We start from the raw sequence: 17,899 nt of genomic DNA, 5'->3' as shown, positions 1-17,899 counted from the left end.
TTCATCAGGAAGGATGAATTCATCAGGAAGAGATATGCTAATTATGTTAATAAACATTTAATCTTTGCTAGGACGTGATTGGTTTGTTAGGACTTGTTTAAGAAGATTGACCTTTGGTGTGATCATGTGTGTGACCTTTTGGAAGACCAACGCTTTTTACTGTTTACTACAGAATTCCATTTGTGTCTCTTAATCGTTTTCATCTCTTTAATATTAATCTACAATGTAGAATGTCAATTAAATAAATAAAGAAAGAAAAAACATTGAATGAGAAGGTGTGTCCAAAGAAATTAAGGTGTGTCAGGAAGGAATTAAGAGATATGCTCAAATTGGCCTTTGATGTTGTAAAAAAAACTTTAAATAAACCTTAAATTATTAGTTTTGTAACGAATTTGTCTAGTTTCTGAGATCAATATATACTATTTTAGTTCTGTAATCAATGGCACAATTTACCCCAATGCATTCTCTCCAAAGGCACAACTTAACTTGCACTGGGGGCAAGTTGTGCCATGAGACCACTTTATTTCAAAAAGCTGTATTTCTTAAATACTATATTTTAGATCAAAAGCGACTGTTACTAGCGATGCACCACATCCTGAAATATATGTACATATTTTAGTGGAGGTATTACTGTCATGGTCTCGCTTTAAAGTCACTTTAAGTAAAAACTGGCACAACTCACCCCACTCTCCCCTGTATATATATATATACAGCATACATATGAGCAGCACAAGTGAAAATAACAATCCTTGCCAAAATAACATGAAGGTGGAGCCTGGCAGCAGAGTTCTAGGTAATATAAGAAGCTCCACACACAACCAGTTCAGCAAGTTCCCTTTCCCACTATGTCCTGTCTAATCCAGAAGCCTCTTCTGCGCTAAAATGAAGAAAATGAACAATCTGCATCTACTGCTGCTTCTTTCAGTGCGCACCACTGCTCTGACAGGTAGGAACATAACAATGTTAACGGTTAACGAGAACTGTCCTGGCATGAATAACCTGCACTCACCTTCATTCTGTAACATAATAAGAGTTTTACATATGATGTAGTATATGATTATAAATTGAGTAAAAGTAAGTATTAGATAGATAGATACGTAAAGAGCTATCTGTAAACGGAGCAGTGCAGTAGATGTTGCTAATGGTCATTAAATAATTAACAGAGGAAAGTGCAAGGTGCAATGACATTGATTATAAAAGTGACTGATATAAATATAAATATAAATATGCATATGTTACAAAATAGTTCTGAGAAGTGAATACCCAATCATGAGTAACTGTACTTGGCAGTATCTGAGGTTGGGGAATAATGGTGTAAAGAATTAAGAACTAAGTGGTTGAATAATGTCCATGTGGTGTAACTGGATTAAACTCAGTCAGCATTATTATTATTATTATTATTATTATTATTATTATTATTATTATTATTATTATTATTATTGTTATTATTATTATTATTATTATTATTATTATTATTATATAGTAACTCTAACACATGTAATACATTATTTTGCTGTATGTTAAAGCAAGTGGTATATTTAATGGTAGAACTTTAATGCAACGTCATGAAGCAACTTAACTTTAGTTAAATAAAATCATGTTTGAATCATGTGTTAATTTATAAAGAAGCAGTTTAAAGAAAGGAAATATTGTTAGAGCTATGTGATACCTTAACTTAATTTAAAAAGCATTTTTTTTGCAATTTATCGAACAATAGATGATAGTAAAATTTTATCACATTCTATGGTAAAATAAACCAGATTTTTCATTTTTCATCAGAAGTCACAAGAACATAATATTAGTAATGCACTCTGTGTGTCCAAGATTGGAGTAAAGTAACTTGTATTAACATTACAATTACATATATAGATATCACCAACCTCTGCCAGATGTGTTGTGGGAGGTATACATTTTTCTTTTTCATTATATTATATTATCAGTTAATGAATTACATTTTGAACTTTTATTCCATTTGTGTTATTATGTTTTATGCAATCATTATCTTTTCAGTTGCTAAAAACTCTTAAATTGGTAAATAACCTTCATATCTGTGTTACACAGCGGGTTCTTTATGACACCAAAACTAATTCTTCTCTGGCATCACTCAAAGAACTCTTTGTGCTGTTAATTTTAAGGATTTTAGCTGCGACAGCTTGGAAGTCCTAATCCAGTTTAGTAAATATTAGCTATCATACATTTAATTTCCAAAGCAGAACAAGAACATTCTTTTTAAAATATATTGGATGTGTGTCCACTGAGGGACATATAGTTCCTCTGAAACATGATAATTCACAGATCACAGCAGCAGACAATAATCCACACAAACACTCAACAAAAGGCTTTAAAACCATTAATTCAGAGAAAATCCCACTTCCTGATTTATTAAAATAATGTTTAGACTGATACATTGTATTGTAAATGTTTGTTTTATACTCTAACATATGTTTCTCTTTATTTCTCTGCTCTGTTTCAGGTTCTCATTCTTTGGGTCTAATTATTGCTTACATAAAAGGAGAAACTCCATTTTCGGAGTTTAGCTTCACTGTCTTGTTGGATGATATCACAGTTGGACACTTCGATTCTGAGAAGAAGATGTATTTTTCGCGAGGTCTTAGTGATGTGGAGGAAGATGACGGTGTGGTCGACCCAAACCAAGCTCGATCAATGAGTTCTTTAATGCACTCTGACCTTGAGGAGAGATGGTTATATGTAAAACATGTTTTAAATCAGACTGAATGTGAGTACGACACTTCTCATTAGAAAGGGCGCTGGAGTAATGCTATAGCATGCTATACAGTATTGTGCAGATGTTTTAAGCAGTTATTCACATTATTTAATGTAGTGAGCTTGGTTGGTTAAAGATTTCTCTTGGAAGCCCACTGGCAGCACATACTGACAAAAGTTTGGACATGCCTTCTCGTTTAATAGTTTTCTTTATTCCTTTATTTAATTTGTTTTATACATTGTAGATCAATATTAAAGACATAAAAAAGGATCACATAAAGAATTACATATTGAACAAGGTCACCTGACCTAAACTCAACTGAGATGGTGATTTGAGGTGGTTTAGGATGAGCTGGAGCTTCACAGCCTGAAGGAAAAGCAGCAACTATTGTTCAGTAGCTCCAGGAACTCCTTCAAGACGCTGAGAAAACTATTCCAGGTGACTCTCCCTCATGAAGACACTGAGATTAAAATACCAAGAGTGTGCAGATCTGTCCTCAAAGCTAAATTTGCTACTTAGAAGAATCTAAAGTATAAAATATATTCTGGATTGTTTAACAGTTTTTTTTACAAACTCATTCCTCATCTGTTCCTGTATAGCTAGAATGACTTTATATTAAATTTACAATGTAAAAAATCATAAAAAGAAAGAAACACACCGAATGAGAAGAGATATGCACATATGTTCACAGAGGTATTCTCTTGAGGAGAGTTACAATAAAGTAAATCACTTCTTTTGCATGAATGTTTTTGTATGTATTCTAATATTAGTGTTTTTAATTTTAGTGAGTAAATAAGCACTTACTGCCCAGTATATAAACACTTAAAGTTTTAAACACAGTATTTACTCCTCTGATTCTACTGTTAGTTGCTAGTCAAGTGGTTGAGCACTTAAGTGGTAGAGTACTCATCTGGCAACAAGATGGCCTGGGTTCAAATCTGAAGTTTTCCAAGTTTAATTTCAGATTGATTCAATCTGCTCTTAGTCATGTTAGGTATCGCACCCTGCTAGGAGGCTGTGCTGAGAACAATAAGACCTGAGGTTTGTTCCTTCTCTGGGTGACACATACACTGCCTGGCCAAAAAAGGTCGCCACCTGGAAGAGCCTCCCATTGGATAATTACTGCATGGGTGATTAAGTTATTTACCCCTTACTGATGCAATGAGCAGCTTCTCATTTGTTAAACAACCATGTGGAAAGACTAGTAAAATCGGTTGTAAGAACTGTCCAACACATTAAAAAGTGGAAGGACAGTGGGGAATCATCATCTTTGAGGAAAGATATGTGCTTGGTGACCATTTAAATGTTAACTAGTATAGCGATGCACCTTGAACCTTGGTCTCTTGGCCTTGGTTAAGCCTGAAGAGACACTGGTACATTTTTATTCATTAAGCTCTGTTGAGTAAACTTCCATCCTATTTATGTAATCTACTCTCTATCACTTCTTAACAGTTTCTATGATTCTCGCTCTTCCAAAACGCTGCCCAACAAGGTCCCCAAGTTTAGTTAAGAAGTAGACAGAAAAGCTTTTTCCTATATGGACCACAGCCTGTGAATAACTTTCAGAATTCATTACAGCTTAATGAATTGGTTTCCTCGAGTGAATTCAAAACTTTGTTAAAGAATTCTGTGATGGAATCACGTAATGCATTCAAACTTCTAAATTCTTTGTCTGTCTTCTGCTTTCACTTTGGTTTTGTGTTTAGGGACATTCCAGGATTTTGGTACATTTCCTGTCCCACCACTTAAATTTCAAATTTACCTATTCAAAATATCTAAATAACTATTTTTTGTGAACAATGTACTTATTATAAGACAAACTGTAAAATATGGTGGAAAAATAAGCTCCTTAGATATTATTCAAAAGACCGAATACCTTTGAACCACCTCAAAAAATGGCCATTTTCTCTTGTCCCACACATTGGGTGACCAACTCCTTTGGCAAATTTAACAATTAAAATAAGCTCTACATAAATGACTTGTAAACTCTTGTATATTGTTGATATGCATCTCCTTTACTTATGAAAACAGCTTCTTTGGTCTACACTGTATTGCATGTTACAGTTTTTATGCTATTAATTTGTGTCCCACAACATGCGCTCAACCCTGTTACCATAAGGAACTCTGTTACTCATATTGTAAGACTAATAATGAGTAAATGAGCTTGGGGAGTCCACAGACAGGTCAGTGAGGAATGCCAACATTAAGGTTCTGACTGGCCGCAAGTGGAATGCCCAGACCAAGGTTGACCAAGCTATCAGTCGCTTGCAACATCAGGAGATCGTGGGCAGAGTCCAGGTGGGAAGAGCAGGCCTGGGATGGGGAGATGCACCACGCTTCTGGTCCAAGGCCAACCGCAAGGAAAGGAAAGAGATGGTGGTGGCGGAGGTGACAAGGATGGAGGAAGACCGCTATAAGATAAAAGCTGTGTCACAGGGCCGACAAGGAAGCTGGACAACCTGGGAGGGAGTTACAAACAGGAACGTCAGTTGGTCAGATGTGTGGAAGATTCCACAGGCAAGACTCAGCTTCCTCATCCGCTCAACATATGACACACTTCCCTGCCCTCGGAACCTCCACCAGTGGTTCAGGAGTGAGGAATGTTGCACTCTCTGCAATGCTCCCAACGTAAGCCTCCAGCACATTTTGGCAGGCTGTAAGATCGCGCTTTCCCAGGGCCGCTATAGATGGCGCCATGACCAAGTCCTGAGGAAATTAGCCGAAGTGCTGGAGGAGTGCCGACAGGGAAGTAAAGCACCAGCTGCAGAGGACCTCACCACCTTTGTTGCGGAAGGAGGGGTCAGGAGAAGTATCAGGCCAAAAGAAACATCAAGGCTCTTCTGCCCCGACCAGGAGTGGAAAATGAGGGTTGACCTTGACAGGAAGCTTCAGTTCCCCACGGAGATCACCAACACATCTCTCCGGCCAGATATAGTTGCGTGGTCGACCAAGGCAAGAGCGACGATCTTCATCGAGCTCACAGTGCCCATGGAGGAGGGGATTGAGGCCGCCTTTGAACGCAAGAGGGCCAAGTACTCAGAGCTGGCTGCTGAGTGCCGGGAGGCCGGCTGGAAGACCACCATCTACCCAGTGGAGGTCGGGTGCCGAGGCTTCATGGGTTTGTCAACCACGCGCCTCCTAAGGGAGGTTGGGCTCACTGGAGGAAGGCTCAGGAAGGCAACAAAGGGCCTGGCAGAGGAGGCTGAAAAAGGGAGCTTTTGGCTCTGGCTCAGGAGGAAGGATAAGGCTTGGGGGAAGAACATCTAACCCCAGTCAACAGCCGCAGGGGAAGACACCTACCAGCTGCAGGGGGTGACAGGGAGACGTCCCTGTCACTGCTCCGCCACCAGGAGACGTATCAGAATTAAAGGAGCGAAACGTTGGTGAATGGTGGTTTCTGGCTGATGACCCTGCAGCTGACTCATGGGCACCGGAGGAGGTGCGACAGGCAGTAATGCCTAGCAGGCTTAACAGCTACCTGTATAATCCTGAAGTTCTGGTAAACCCAGTGACTACTGTGAATAGGGCAGTTGGAGTCCAGGGAAGACTGGAGGACGTCCAGGAGAGACTGGTTGACAGCAGGGAAAGACCGCATTGGGCGTGGGCGGCTAGTTACCCAACCCACTGGTCACTCATTAGAGTGTCACCCAACATTAACTACAAAGAATGACAAGAAGCAACAGCCCGTGGGCCCTCCGAGAGGTGGGATGGAAGATGGGCCCAACAGGACGGATTACACGGTGACGACGGCAACGGAAACGGATTTCGAGAACACCAGAACTCCAGGAAATGAGGAGAAGATCCTCCGAAAGTGTGCATGTGGATGGGAGAAAGTGACCACGTTCAGAGGCATCCGAATCCACCAGGGGAAAGCAAAGTGTGGTCAGAGTGGCCAACTGCAACCTTGCACTGCGACAGCAGGTGAGACAAGAGGGACCAAAAGCCAGGGCAAAAACCACAGAGCCAATGGACCCAACGTTGCTGGAGGCATGGGAACGACAGAAGGAGGCCCACTGGTGGAGAACGAGCTCTCACATGAGCATGATGACCCAGTCCTCACCACTTTAGACCGAGCAGTGCCAAACGCAGAGACCAAGAAGCCAGCCAGAAGAAGCAAGATCAAGTGGCCAAAGTCAAGCGAAGCAGAGGTATGGCGAGCACTAGACGCAGACCTGATCAAGATCCTAGAGGAATCGCTGCACGGAGGGGGGGAGGCCAAGCTTAATCTGATTGGGGACATCATATACCAGACCTGCAAGGACAGGTTTGGCGAGGTTGTCCCCAGACAGAAGACCACCCTAAGAAAGAGGGGAAGAAGAGAGAAGGAAATCCTCCAATTGGTGCAAAGGCGGCGACAACTCCGCAAGAACTGGAGAAAGGCAACCCAAGCCGAAAAAGAGGGGCTCAAAGCTTTGTGGGAGGAGGTCAGGAAGAGACTAGCTGGACTTCGCAGAGCTGAACGCATTCGGAAACGTAACAGGCGAAAGGAAAAAGAGCGAGCCAGTTTTTTCAAGGATCCCTTCAAGCACGCCAGACAGCTGCTGGAGGAAAAGAAGACTGGCAAGCTTGAAACCACCAGGGAGCAGTTGGAGCAGCATGTCAGGGAACAGTACAGCGATCCGCAAAGGAGTGTCCCCCTAGGAACACCAGGATACGTACCCCAGCCTGCAGAGCCAACAGCTGAGTTTAACACCATGCCTCCCAAGCTCAGTGAGGTCAGGTATGTCGTGGAGAAGGCAAGGTCCTCTTCTGCACCAGGCCCCAATGGAGTCCCCTACAAGCTCTATAAAAACTGCCCAAAGGTGCTAGAGCTGCTATGGTACCTAATGAGAACTGCCTGGAAAAAGCAACTCGTTCCATCGGAGTGGCAAAGAGCGGTAGCAGTTTTCATTCCTAAGGAAACAAACTCTAAGGACATTAGCCAGTTCCGTAACATCGCCCTACTGAACGTGGAAGGGAAAATCTTCTTCTCAGTACTAGCCAGAAGGATGACCAGTTACCTGCTTGAGAATGATTACATCGACACCAACTGCCAAAAAGCAGGGGTGCCAGGATTCCCTGGATGCGTTGAGCATTCTACAATGATCTGGGACCAGATCCAGAAGGCAAAGAGGGAGAAGACCGACCTGCACGTCATCTGGCTTGACCTCGCCAATGCATATGGATCAGTTCCACACCAGCTGATCAGTTATGCCATGGATTTCTTCCACATGCCTATCTGTGTCAAGACCTTGGTAGCAAAATACTTTAACAACCTGCAGATGTGCTTCTCCGCGCAAGACTTTACTACCGGGTGGCAACGGCTTGAAGTCGGAATTGCAATGGGATGTGCTATTTCTCCCATACTATTTGTAGCAGCATTTGAGATCATTCTCATTGGTGCAAGACAAATGGTAGGAGGGATCAAACTGCCAAACGGTCAGAGGCTTCCCCCACTAAGGAGCTACATGGATGATGTCACCACCCTCCTTCAGACAGCAGCATGTACATCAAGACTGCTGAAGAGGATGGACGAGCTGATGTCATGGGCAAGAATGAAGATCAAGCCCTCCAAGTCGCGCAGCCTGTCAATCAGGAGAGGAGTCAGGCATGACCACACCACCTTTGTTGTCGGAGGGGAGAAGATACCACTCCTTGCCGAGCAATCCATCAGAAGCCTGGGGAGGCAGTACTCAGCAGAGCTTTCTGACAGGCAGATGGGGAAAACCGTCATGAAACAGCTCTGTGACGGCCTGGCAAGGATCGACCAAAGCCAACTCCCTGGGAAGTATAAGGTTTGGTGCTACCAATTTACACTCTACCAGAGGGTAATGTGGCCCCTGAAAATGAGTGAGATCCCCTCATCAACCGTGAGTAAGATGGATGGGAAAGCCAACTCATTCATTCGAAAGTGGTTGGGGTTGCCACGATGTTTATCTGAAGTTGGCCTCTTTGGAAGAAACATGTTGCAACTACCTCTGAAGTCTCTACAGCTGGGCTACATGCAAGAGAAGGCCAGACTGGTCCTTGAGCTTGGGGAGTCCACAGACAGGTCAGTGAGGAATGCCAACATTAAGGTTCTGACTGGCCGCAAGTGGAATGCCCAGACCAAGGTTGACCAAGCTATCAGTCGCTTGCAACATCAGGAGATCGTGGGCAGAGTCCAGGTGGGAAGAGCAGGCCTGGGATGGGGAGATGCACCACGCTTCTGGTCCAAGGCCAACCGCAAGGAAAGGAAAGAGATGGTGGTGGCGGAGGTGACAAGGATGGAGGAAGACCGCTATAAGATAAAAGCTGTGTCACAGGGCCGACAAGGAAGCTGGACAACCTGGGAGGGAGTTACAAACAGGAACGTCAGTTGGTCAGATGTGTGGAAGATTCCACAGGCAAGACTCAGCTTCCTCATCCGCTCAACATATGACACACTTCCCTGCCCTCGGAACCTCCACCAGTGGTTCAGGAGTGAGGAATGTTGCACTCTCTGCAATGCTCCCAACGTAAGCCTCCAGCACATTTTGGCAGGCTGTAAGATCGCGCTTTCCCAGGGCCGCTATAGATGGCGCCATGACCAAGTCCTGAGGAAATTAGCCGAAGTGCTGGAGGAGTGCCGACAGGGAAGTAAAGCACCAGCTGCAGAGGACCTCACCACCTTTGTTGCGGAAGGAGGGGTCAGGAGAAGTATCAGGCCAAAAGAAACATCAAGGCTCTTCTGCCCCGACCAGGAGTGGAAAATGAGGGTTGACCTTGACAGGAAGCTTCAGTTCCCCACGGAGATCACCAACACATCTCTCCGGCCAGATATAGTTGCGTGGTCGACCAAGGCAAGAGCGACGATCTTCATCGAGCTCACAGTGCCCATGGAGGAGGGGATTGAGGCCGCCTTTGAACGCAAGAGGGCCAAGTACTCAGAGCTGGCTGCTGAGTGCCGGGAGGCCGGCTGGAAGACCACCATCTACCCAGTGGAGGTCGGGTGCCGAGGCTTCATGGGTTTGTCAACCACGCGCCTCCTAAGGGAGGTTGGGCTCACTGGAGGAAGGCTCAGGAAGGCAACAAAGGGCCTGGCAGAGGAGGCTGAAAAAGGGAGCTTTTGGCTCTGGCTCAGGAGGAAGGATAAGGCTTGGGGGAAGAACATCTAACCCCAGTCAACAGCCGCAGGGGAAGACACCTACCAGCTGCAGGGGGTGACAGGGAGACGTCCCTGTCACTGCTCCGCCACCAGGAGACGTATCAGAATTAAAGGAGCGAAACGTTGGTGAATGGTGGTTTCTGGCTGATGACCCTGCAGCTGACTCATGGGCACCGGAGGAGGTGCGACAGGCAGTAATGCCTAGCAGGCTTAACAGCTACCTGTATAATCCTGAAGTAGAGTCAACATTTACTTTATATACTTATATAACCATGTTTGTCCTTGATCTTGTATACATAGCTAAATTTTACAGTTAGCATCTGTTCCTGGGGTAAACCACAACTTAGCCTAGATTTGCAACCCTGTTACTCTCAACCCTGTTACTGTAAGTTACCAAATATATTGCATAATCTAATTTTAAAAAACGGGTTTGATACCTGAGCTTGACGAATCAAACTTTTTGATAGTCTATTACCTGTATTTAATAAATATATGACTAAAAATGATCAAATTGAAGATCAAATTTTCAGAAGTGACCACCCCTGAAATGTACCAAAATCCAGGAATGTCCCTTTATTCTTCATGTCTTTATGTAAATACTTTGTTGAATTTTTCTGTAAGTGGAAATAATGTGTTTTCTTGGCCAGGTCTTCCTTAAAAATGTAAGATTTTATTCTCAACAGAGCGCCTGGTTAAATAAAGGTAAAATAAAATGTATCTGCGCCTGCAGGTGGCGCCAGTGGACTTTCTTACAGCCAGTTTGTTCAAATTTAAACCAAAAAAGCCCGTGTAATAATCCTTACAGAAATGCATTATTAATAGGGCTAGCAATTAGCTTTTGATGACAATAAAATGTCCATATTATAAATCATTTTTTTTATTAAAAACTTGAGTAGCAGGTTTTATTAGGTACACATCTTTAATTACTTTTTCATTTGTTTAATATATATATTTTATATTTTTATGACAATTTATTTACTTACAAGAGGTTTAGAACTCTTTACGCTGAGTGGAAGTTTTACTGGCCTCTCATTCTTTGCCAGGCAGTAGATTGTACACCGTCTCTTTTCAAAAACCTAATGAGCCCTACTTTAGCAAACTTTAGGGGAACCATAGACTGTGCACCATGCAGCTTCTCAGGGGGTCCTAGGGTACTTTTCTCTTTTATGGGAGCTCCTCTGTGATTTTATTCCCATTCGAAACGATTATGTATATGTTTTTATCAGATGTCCTCTTCCTTTTCTCAGTTTCTTTATCTCGCGTTTAATAAAATTGCTATTTTTCCACTGCCACACACCATAATTACACTTTGGGATTTATGTAAACACAACAGGGAGTGGAAATGGAGGAGCTCCATGTGCAAAACCTGATATCACATGACAACGAAATGTCATGTGACCAAGAAATCCAAGATAGGGAAAATGTGTAAAAGTTTAGAACCTAAAGCAACACAAATGTTCTCGGCTGATTCTCATTTTACTTTTTTTTTTAGACATTCATGTTCAGCAGAGATTAGTGATGTGTGAACTGATGGAAAATGACATGCCTGGACCAATGATCACTAAGAATGCAATCTGAGGCTCCATTTTGGATGAACTACATTTTCATGAAAGTAAACATACGTACCAAGGATGATTCAACATCACAGCAGCGAGGCAGAAAACCCTGTTGGATTTAGCTCTGTGGCATTATGGAAACCTCTTCTACCCAGAATGCATTAAAACACTTTCTGAAAAAGAGAAGTAATCAGGTGAAAAGGAAAGGTGAGTCTGGCCAGCCGCAGGATGTTATGTGGTTTCTAACACTGTCCACTTCTAGCTAATTTTTATTCAAACAATATGGTGTACTTGGTGTGCAGTTGATGAGTCTTTGAAAGAGCACAGGTCGTTTATTGCGGCATGCAGAGAATTGCTTCAAGGAGCTGTGTGTATACACAGCAGTGTTTTTGAATAAACTTTCTCAGGTTCTCAGAGTCTCATTTTAAATGTCAGGGCCCTCAGAATTCTACCAATGTAGTGTATCTCCAATGAAAGAGATGCTTGTTTATGGTGTAAAAATAGTAATGTCTCTGCATGGGCAACACTATGATATGACTGGCGTTGTAAGCTTGTGAGCATCGGATAAAAGCTCAGTTTTTTGGGACGCTGTGGGGGTACAGAGGTGGGCTATTTGTCAAACGTTCATACTCGTTTCAGCAGGTCCATTTCACAGCAGAAGAGGTTTTCACAAACATAGTGTATCCTACATTATTGCTACATTTGCCTTATACAGTCCTGTCCAAAGGTACTGGAACAGTGAGTTAAATTTTTTTGAGGTAGACTAAATACATTTTGGTTAAACATTAAAAGATCTTTTGTCTTATATTTATCTTTTAATGTCACACCTAAATGTTTTCAGTCTACAGCAGAAATAAAATAATTTGTCTCATTATTCCAATATTTTGGAAAGGGGCTGTATCTTCATCGCTAAGCTAAAAGAGTAATGAAACATTCAATTATGTTGGAATCTAAATGTATGGCTGAAATTTGGAAATATAAAGCTGATGTTCCCTCTAATTTAAGCTTTCTGCTCTTTTCTCTCAGTGAAACCCAGAGTGAGGATCATCCAGAGAAGGCGCTCAGTCTCTGGGTGGGATGGGGTCACCTGTCTGGGCACTGGTTTCTACCCACGCCACATCAACCTGACCATCCTCAGAGACGGCCAACCAGTACCAGATCACCTCATCACGGGGGGTGAGCTGCTGCCCAATGGAGACGGGACGTATCAGATGAGAAAGAACCTGGAGTTCAGTGAAAAAGACCTGAAAAAGCACAACTACACTTGTACGGTCACTCACCTCAGCCTGGACAACAAGCTGAATGTCCTTTTGGGTATTAAATTACCATTTACAGGAAACTAACTAAATTATCATTGAGCTTTTTAATGAATTTTTAAAATATGTTTCAGATCTTGGTCCAGGTGACCCTATTGTGCCCATTGTCGGATCTGTTTTGGCTGCCCTGCTCTTGGTGTGTGTAATGTCTGCTGTCATCTGGGTGATATACAGGAAAAAGATGAAAGGTAAAAGATAAAGTATAGAGTAAGACTGAAGATAAAGTTTTAGAGCTTAGTTTTCTCAAGTGTTTTCGCTGATAAACCTTCTGATCATTATGTCCTTATTGTCTCCTGATATAGCTTCCACTCAGAGTGAATATTCATCTGCCCCCAGTAAGTGTGTGTTTTAGATATTTTATTAAACTGCTATTTGCCTCTAAATATAAAATCATTTTAATTACATGTACCTTATTCTTCTATTTAGTTGAAAGGTTGGCTCTGTTAGGGTGATTAAGTTGTGGTTAAAATGTTTCTATTTAGGGTGCTATGTGGTCCAGAGGTCTAAAGCACTGCCACGATGATCGCCGGTTCGATTCCCAATCAAGCAGCTTGCCATCACCTGCCAGAGCCCAGAGAGAGCATAATTGGCCTTGCTCTCTCAGGGAGGGTAGATGGTGCTCTTTCCTCTTATGAATCCCAAAGTGATGTTGATCAGCACAAAGCGTCTGTGAGCTGATGTATCAGAACCGAGTCACTGAGCTTTCCTCAGAGCAGGCTGTGATGCCACTCGGCAATGCTGCATCAGCACACACACGTGTTGGAGGAGGCACGTGGAAGTCTTTACCCTCCTTGTGTTGTGGCATCACTAGGGATGGGGGATATACAGCTGAGTAACAGCCTGAATGGGTGGAATTATTGGAATAAATTAGAAAAATTTATAAAATTGCTATACTTAAAGGCAGTTCTTTGTTTACAATAGGCTACATTGCAAATTAGGGAAATTCTCAAGTTTAAATAAAGGTTAATTGTCTGACTAAAGTGTAATGCAGGTTTTAAATACTGTAAAAGCCAAATAGAATAGTTTTTTTAGTATTCGATACAGTTGTTACAAACAATTACTGAACAGAATGATTAGAAGGTCTAGTCAATGCCACTTATTGTATATATTTTTCCTTTTTTTCAGCTGCAGAAAAAAGTGAGACTTCAGTGAACATAAATGGAAAGTAACTAATTATGGAGACCTTTAAAATAAATTCTTCAGATCCTGCTATTTTAATCACTACACATGTGAATACTGTCGCAAATGCATGATATACATCTTACTTTTATACCTGTCAGCCTTTGCACAGAACTGTATTAAAGAAAAAGCTGCTGGTTTATTGTTATTAGCCAGTGGACACATTGTTACTATACAACTGATTTTTCCTTTTACTGTTTGAATGTGAAATTAAAAATCCAGTGTTTACCATTGTGTTATGGATCCTAACATCATTACAAGGCCAGACTGATCAAATGCGCACAAACAAAATGTCATTGTAGTTGTTTATTAAAAGGTCATATATACAAAATATATTCAGTATAAAAATATATTATCTAATAAATAATTTAAATTCAAATAATATAAATGATTGCAAATAATACATTTTAAAGATTTTAAAAAACAGTCCATATGCTCTGGGTTCTTCATTGGGGTTCACAGTAGAGCAGCAGGGTCAGTGTGTGTGGGTTTGTCTCATAGTGAAGTGAATCTGTTGAGAGGCAAATTTAAAGATTATTTTAAAAACAAATCATATCAAACAAAATACATTCATGACTGTGCATTAAAACTAATTAAACATAATTTGAGTAGAAAGCAACATAAATTATTTATATATGGTAGAGTGTTTGTTCTTTAGATAACTAATATATGAACTGAAAGTGTCCTTACCGGTGGGAACTGGGTGTCTCTGTAGTAAGCACTGAAGTTTGAACTTGTTTCCATCTGTTGAGCTGAAGCTGTGTATGCCACGGTTCCCTGGTAGAGCTGACCTCTACACTCAGGGTCTTCCTGCGCTGCACTCTGGCTCCATATGTCTGAAAACCCACCCTGCTGGACATGAGCTGTAGCAGAGTGGCTTTGAACATTTCCAGCATTTGAAGGGTCTTCAGGGGCCAGCTGGGAGGAGAGGTAGGAGATGTAGCGGATGGTGAGGCGCAGTGTGTCAATCTTGGTTAGGGTTTGTCCGGCCGGAGTAACAGATGGAGGCAAGAATGTCCTCAGATGATGGAGAGCTTTGGTAAGGTCCCTCATCCTCAGCTTCTCTCGTTCGCTAGCACTTTGCCGCTTCTTTCCAGGGTTTTTGGACCTGGTTCTTCTTTTGTTTTGAGCTGGGAAAGCTGGTGTGGGATTCTCCCAAGCCTGCCCAGTCCATTCAGGTTCCTTCGGTTGGTTGAATACAACTGGGAACTGGCAGACTGGAGGAGAAAAGCAAGAAGAGTCTACGGATGAGGTTGGAGAAAGGCTGCTGCAGGCACTGTAGTAGCCCAAGTCTGTGCTAGCCAACACTGGCTCAAAGTCAAACATTTGGCATTTGGTCTCCTGGTTCACCGGGAAACCGAGCTGGGCCTCCATTTCTGCTGTAATGTGTCCAAAGCTGGGGAGATGTGACTTGCTCTGTGGTTTCTGAGCGAGTGACAGTGAGCTGGAGGCAGTAGAGGCTCAATATATCCTGCATTAGGAGGTGTGATGTAGCACCTTCAGTGGGGGCTTCAACAGCTTCAAAGCAGCAGAGGAGACTGACACCAGAGGCAGGGGGTCTCTGGGAAAAATCACATGGGTCAAAGCACTAGCGAGAGGTGAGGACAGACAGACCTGTGACTGTACACAAGTCAACATTAGTGAAAGTAGAAGAAGAAAACAGCAGCTCAAAAAAAAAAAACTTTAGTGGAGCTTCTTAGTCCATTAGCATTCCTTGACACATTATTCCCAATTATGCCTAATGCCACACATGGGCTAGAGGAGGGGTATAAAGCCCATGTTGGTCTTCGGAGCATTCTCTAGAATGATTGTGCTCTATGCAATACTTTTAGGATGGGTTGAAGAGTTAAAGGATGATGAGGTGGGTGGTGATTGTCCAACATCCTCACCATACTAATGTTATTGTTACTGAATGCAATCAAATCCTCACATTAATGCTCAATGCTTAAGTCAATCCATGTGGTATATTAAACATTTTTGGTGTTTTGAGAGACTTTACTTTTATATTAAGAAACGTTATTGAGATGAGATCTTTAACTTTGGGCTGATCCCTTTGATCTAAAGGTACGGGACGCTAATACACACACAGTACAAAGCTGCTAATGGCCCATAATGAGTTTACTCTGAGAGGGTTGCCTCTATTCCCTCAGCTCAGCAGCTGCAGGGTGACAGATCTTCACGGCTCTTTGTTTGCACAAGTGACCGTTAGCCCCCAGTGCAAGCATGGGAAGACAGGAAGAGCTTTAATTAGACCCCTCCACACACTTAACACGTTGAAGTGTCTAACAATTTTTTTATTAATCATTTTATTACGTTTTCTTCATTATTGATGTGACGACACCATGGGTTGTTTAGTACAACATTTACATTCAGCATGCTTTTAATATTATCATTGCATTTTAAAGTTTATTCATTGTAATTACTGTTTTTTGTTTTCTGTTAAAATAAAAAAATAAAAAGATTTTAATCCAAAGCAGCATATCTATCAATGACATTTCATTTATGTACATAATTTCCTCAATTTTAAAGGCAGACTTAGATAGCAATCATTAAAAACATGTTAAATTAACGATAAACTGTAAATGTTAACTACATTGAATTAATGATTCTGATGTTAATTAAACATAATTTTTGCATTCTAAATTAATATTGAACCAACAAACTACAAACTACTTTAATCATCTTTAGATTTAAAAATACTGAATCAACCCTGATGTATGTATAGCAAGGATAATTTTCTAAAAAAAAAAAAAAAAAAACAGAATAGGAACATATTAAAGAAAAAGATACTTTTTCTAATTAAAATCTTTTAGTACACATTTCGGAATTTTTTTTTTCAGAAAATGTCAGTGAATATCAGCTCAACCAAGACTATATATATATATATATATATATATATATATATATATATATATATATAGAGAGAGAGAGAGAGTCTAACTGAATATATTAGTGTGTTTATATAGTGATTAACTTAATAATTTATTTTTTTTGTTCATTCTATTGAACTATATATATATATATATATATATATATATATATATGTGTGTGTGTGTGTGTGTGTGGGGGGGGGGGGGTTAAAAGTATTAAAAATGATTTCAGATTCACTCAAACAGCTAAGACATGGTATTCGTTCCTTTAGTTGACAACAGGCAATGCTAGGCTAATGCCGCTAACAAACACTGGACACACAACAGAGATCATGTGACAGAGAGGGCAAAGCTTACTCTGCCTAGGCCTAGTTTAAAAATAAGATAAGAACGATATATATTGTAGATTTTGCACTATAACACTTATGTTTGTGCATTTATTGCATATGAATATAACACATTAACAAAAACAAATCTAGAACAGCTATTCTACTTGGAGCAAAAACATAAAGATACAAAGATACAAAATATCTTTCTTTGTGGGATATGAATACATTCTTCATAACATCCTTTATCCTTTGTAACACACTAATCAGTCTCTGGTGGTCCTGATGTGTGTATCCAGTTGCTGTTTAGTGTGTGGAGGTGTGAGGTGGCACCTCTTGGCTGCGCTTGTTGTGGAGGAGCTCTCAGCAGACATTTCCCAGAGGACCAGCGTGTCACTTTTACCTCCTTCTTGGAGTAATTTAATTTTGTATGGAGTATTCCCCTGAGCCTGTGAGGGTTCTTTAAAGCAAGACATTTAGCTTAAAAATAGCAGGGACACATTTAAGTATTTCAAATAGAATACCTAAAATATATTAGATGTGTTAAGGGATCCTTGGAAGTGTGTAAACATTTCAGATTAGAAATTCTGAAAGTAGATAGCAAGATCCAAACAGATGAGACAAAAAAATACAAAAAATATATCTTTGTGTGGCAAAAGTATACAGATAATTTAAAGACAAATTAGAGATGATTTTTCAACAAGTGTGTTATAACTTTTTTATAACTTCAGAATTGCATCCCAGTCGCATACTAAACACTAATACTGTAATGTGTGTATTATATACTCATTTTAATAGTGTAGGTTAGCAGCATATTAAACA

General features: G+C 41.0%; 1 protein-coding gene and 1 pseudogene across 1 annotated transcript; one reads left to right on the top strand and one right to left on the bottom strand.

Annotated features, from left to right (window-relative positions):
* The first annotated feature begins 830 nt into the window (after window positions 1–830).
* LOC103038853 (major histocompatibility complex class I-related gene protein-like) lies at window positions 831–14,112 on the top strand (annotated as a pseudogene).
* A 62-nt stretch (window positions 14,113–14,174) lies between these two features.
* On the bottom strand, window positions 14,175–15,295 carry mespab (mesoderm posterior ab). Its single transcript, XM_049484326.1, has 2 exons — window positions 14,572–15,295; window positions 14,175–14,392 (listed from the first exon to the last, which is right to left on the bottom strand). Exons 1-2 carry the CDS (start codon window positions 15,253–15,255, stop codon window positions 14,357–14,359), a joined length of 720 nt encoding a protein of 239 aa, XP_049340283.1. The 5' UTR covers window positions 15,256–15,295; the 3' UTR covers window positions 14,175–14,356.
* Window positions 15,296–17,899: the final 2,604 nt, after the last annotated feature.

Source organism: Astyanax mexicanus, chromosome 10 (genome assembly GCF_023375975.1).
Source record: "Astyanax mexicanus isolate ESR-SI-001 chromosome 10, AstMex3_surface, whole genome shotgun sequence".
In the NCBI taxonomy this organism is placed as follows: domain Eukaryota; kingdom Metazoa; phylum Chordata; class Actinopteri; order Characiformes; family Acestrorhamphidae; genus Astyanax; species Astyanax mexicanus.
The sequence above is the reverse complement of the archived record's forward strand: the minus strand, read 5'-3'. Positions and strand labels throughout refer to the sequence as shown.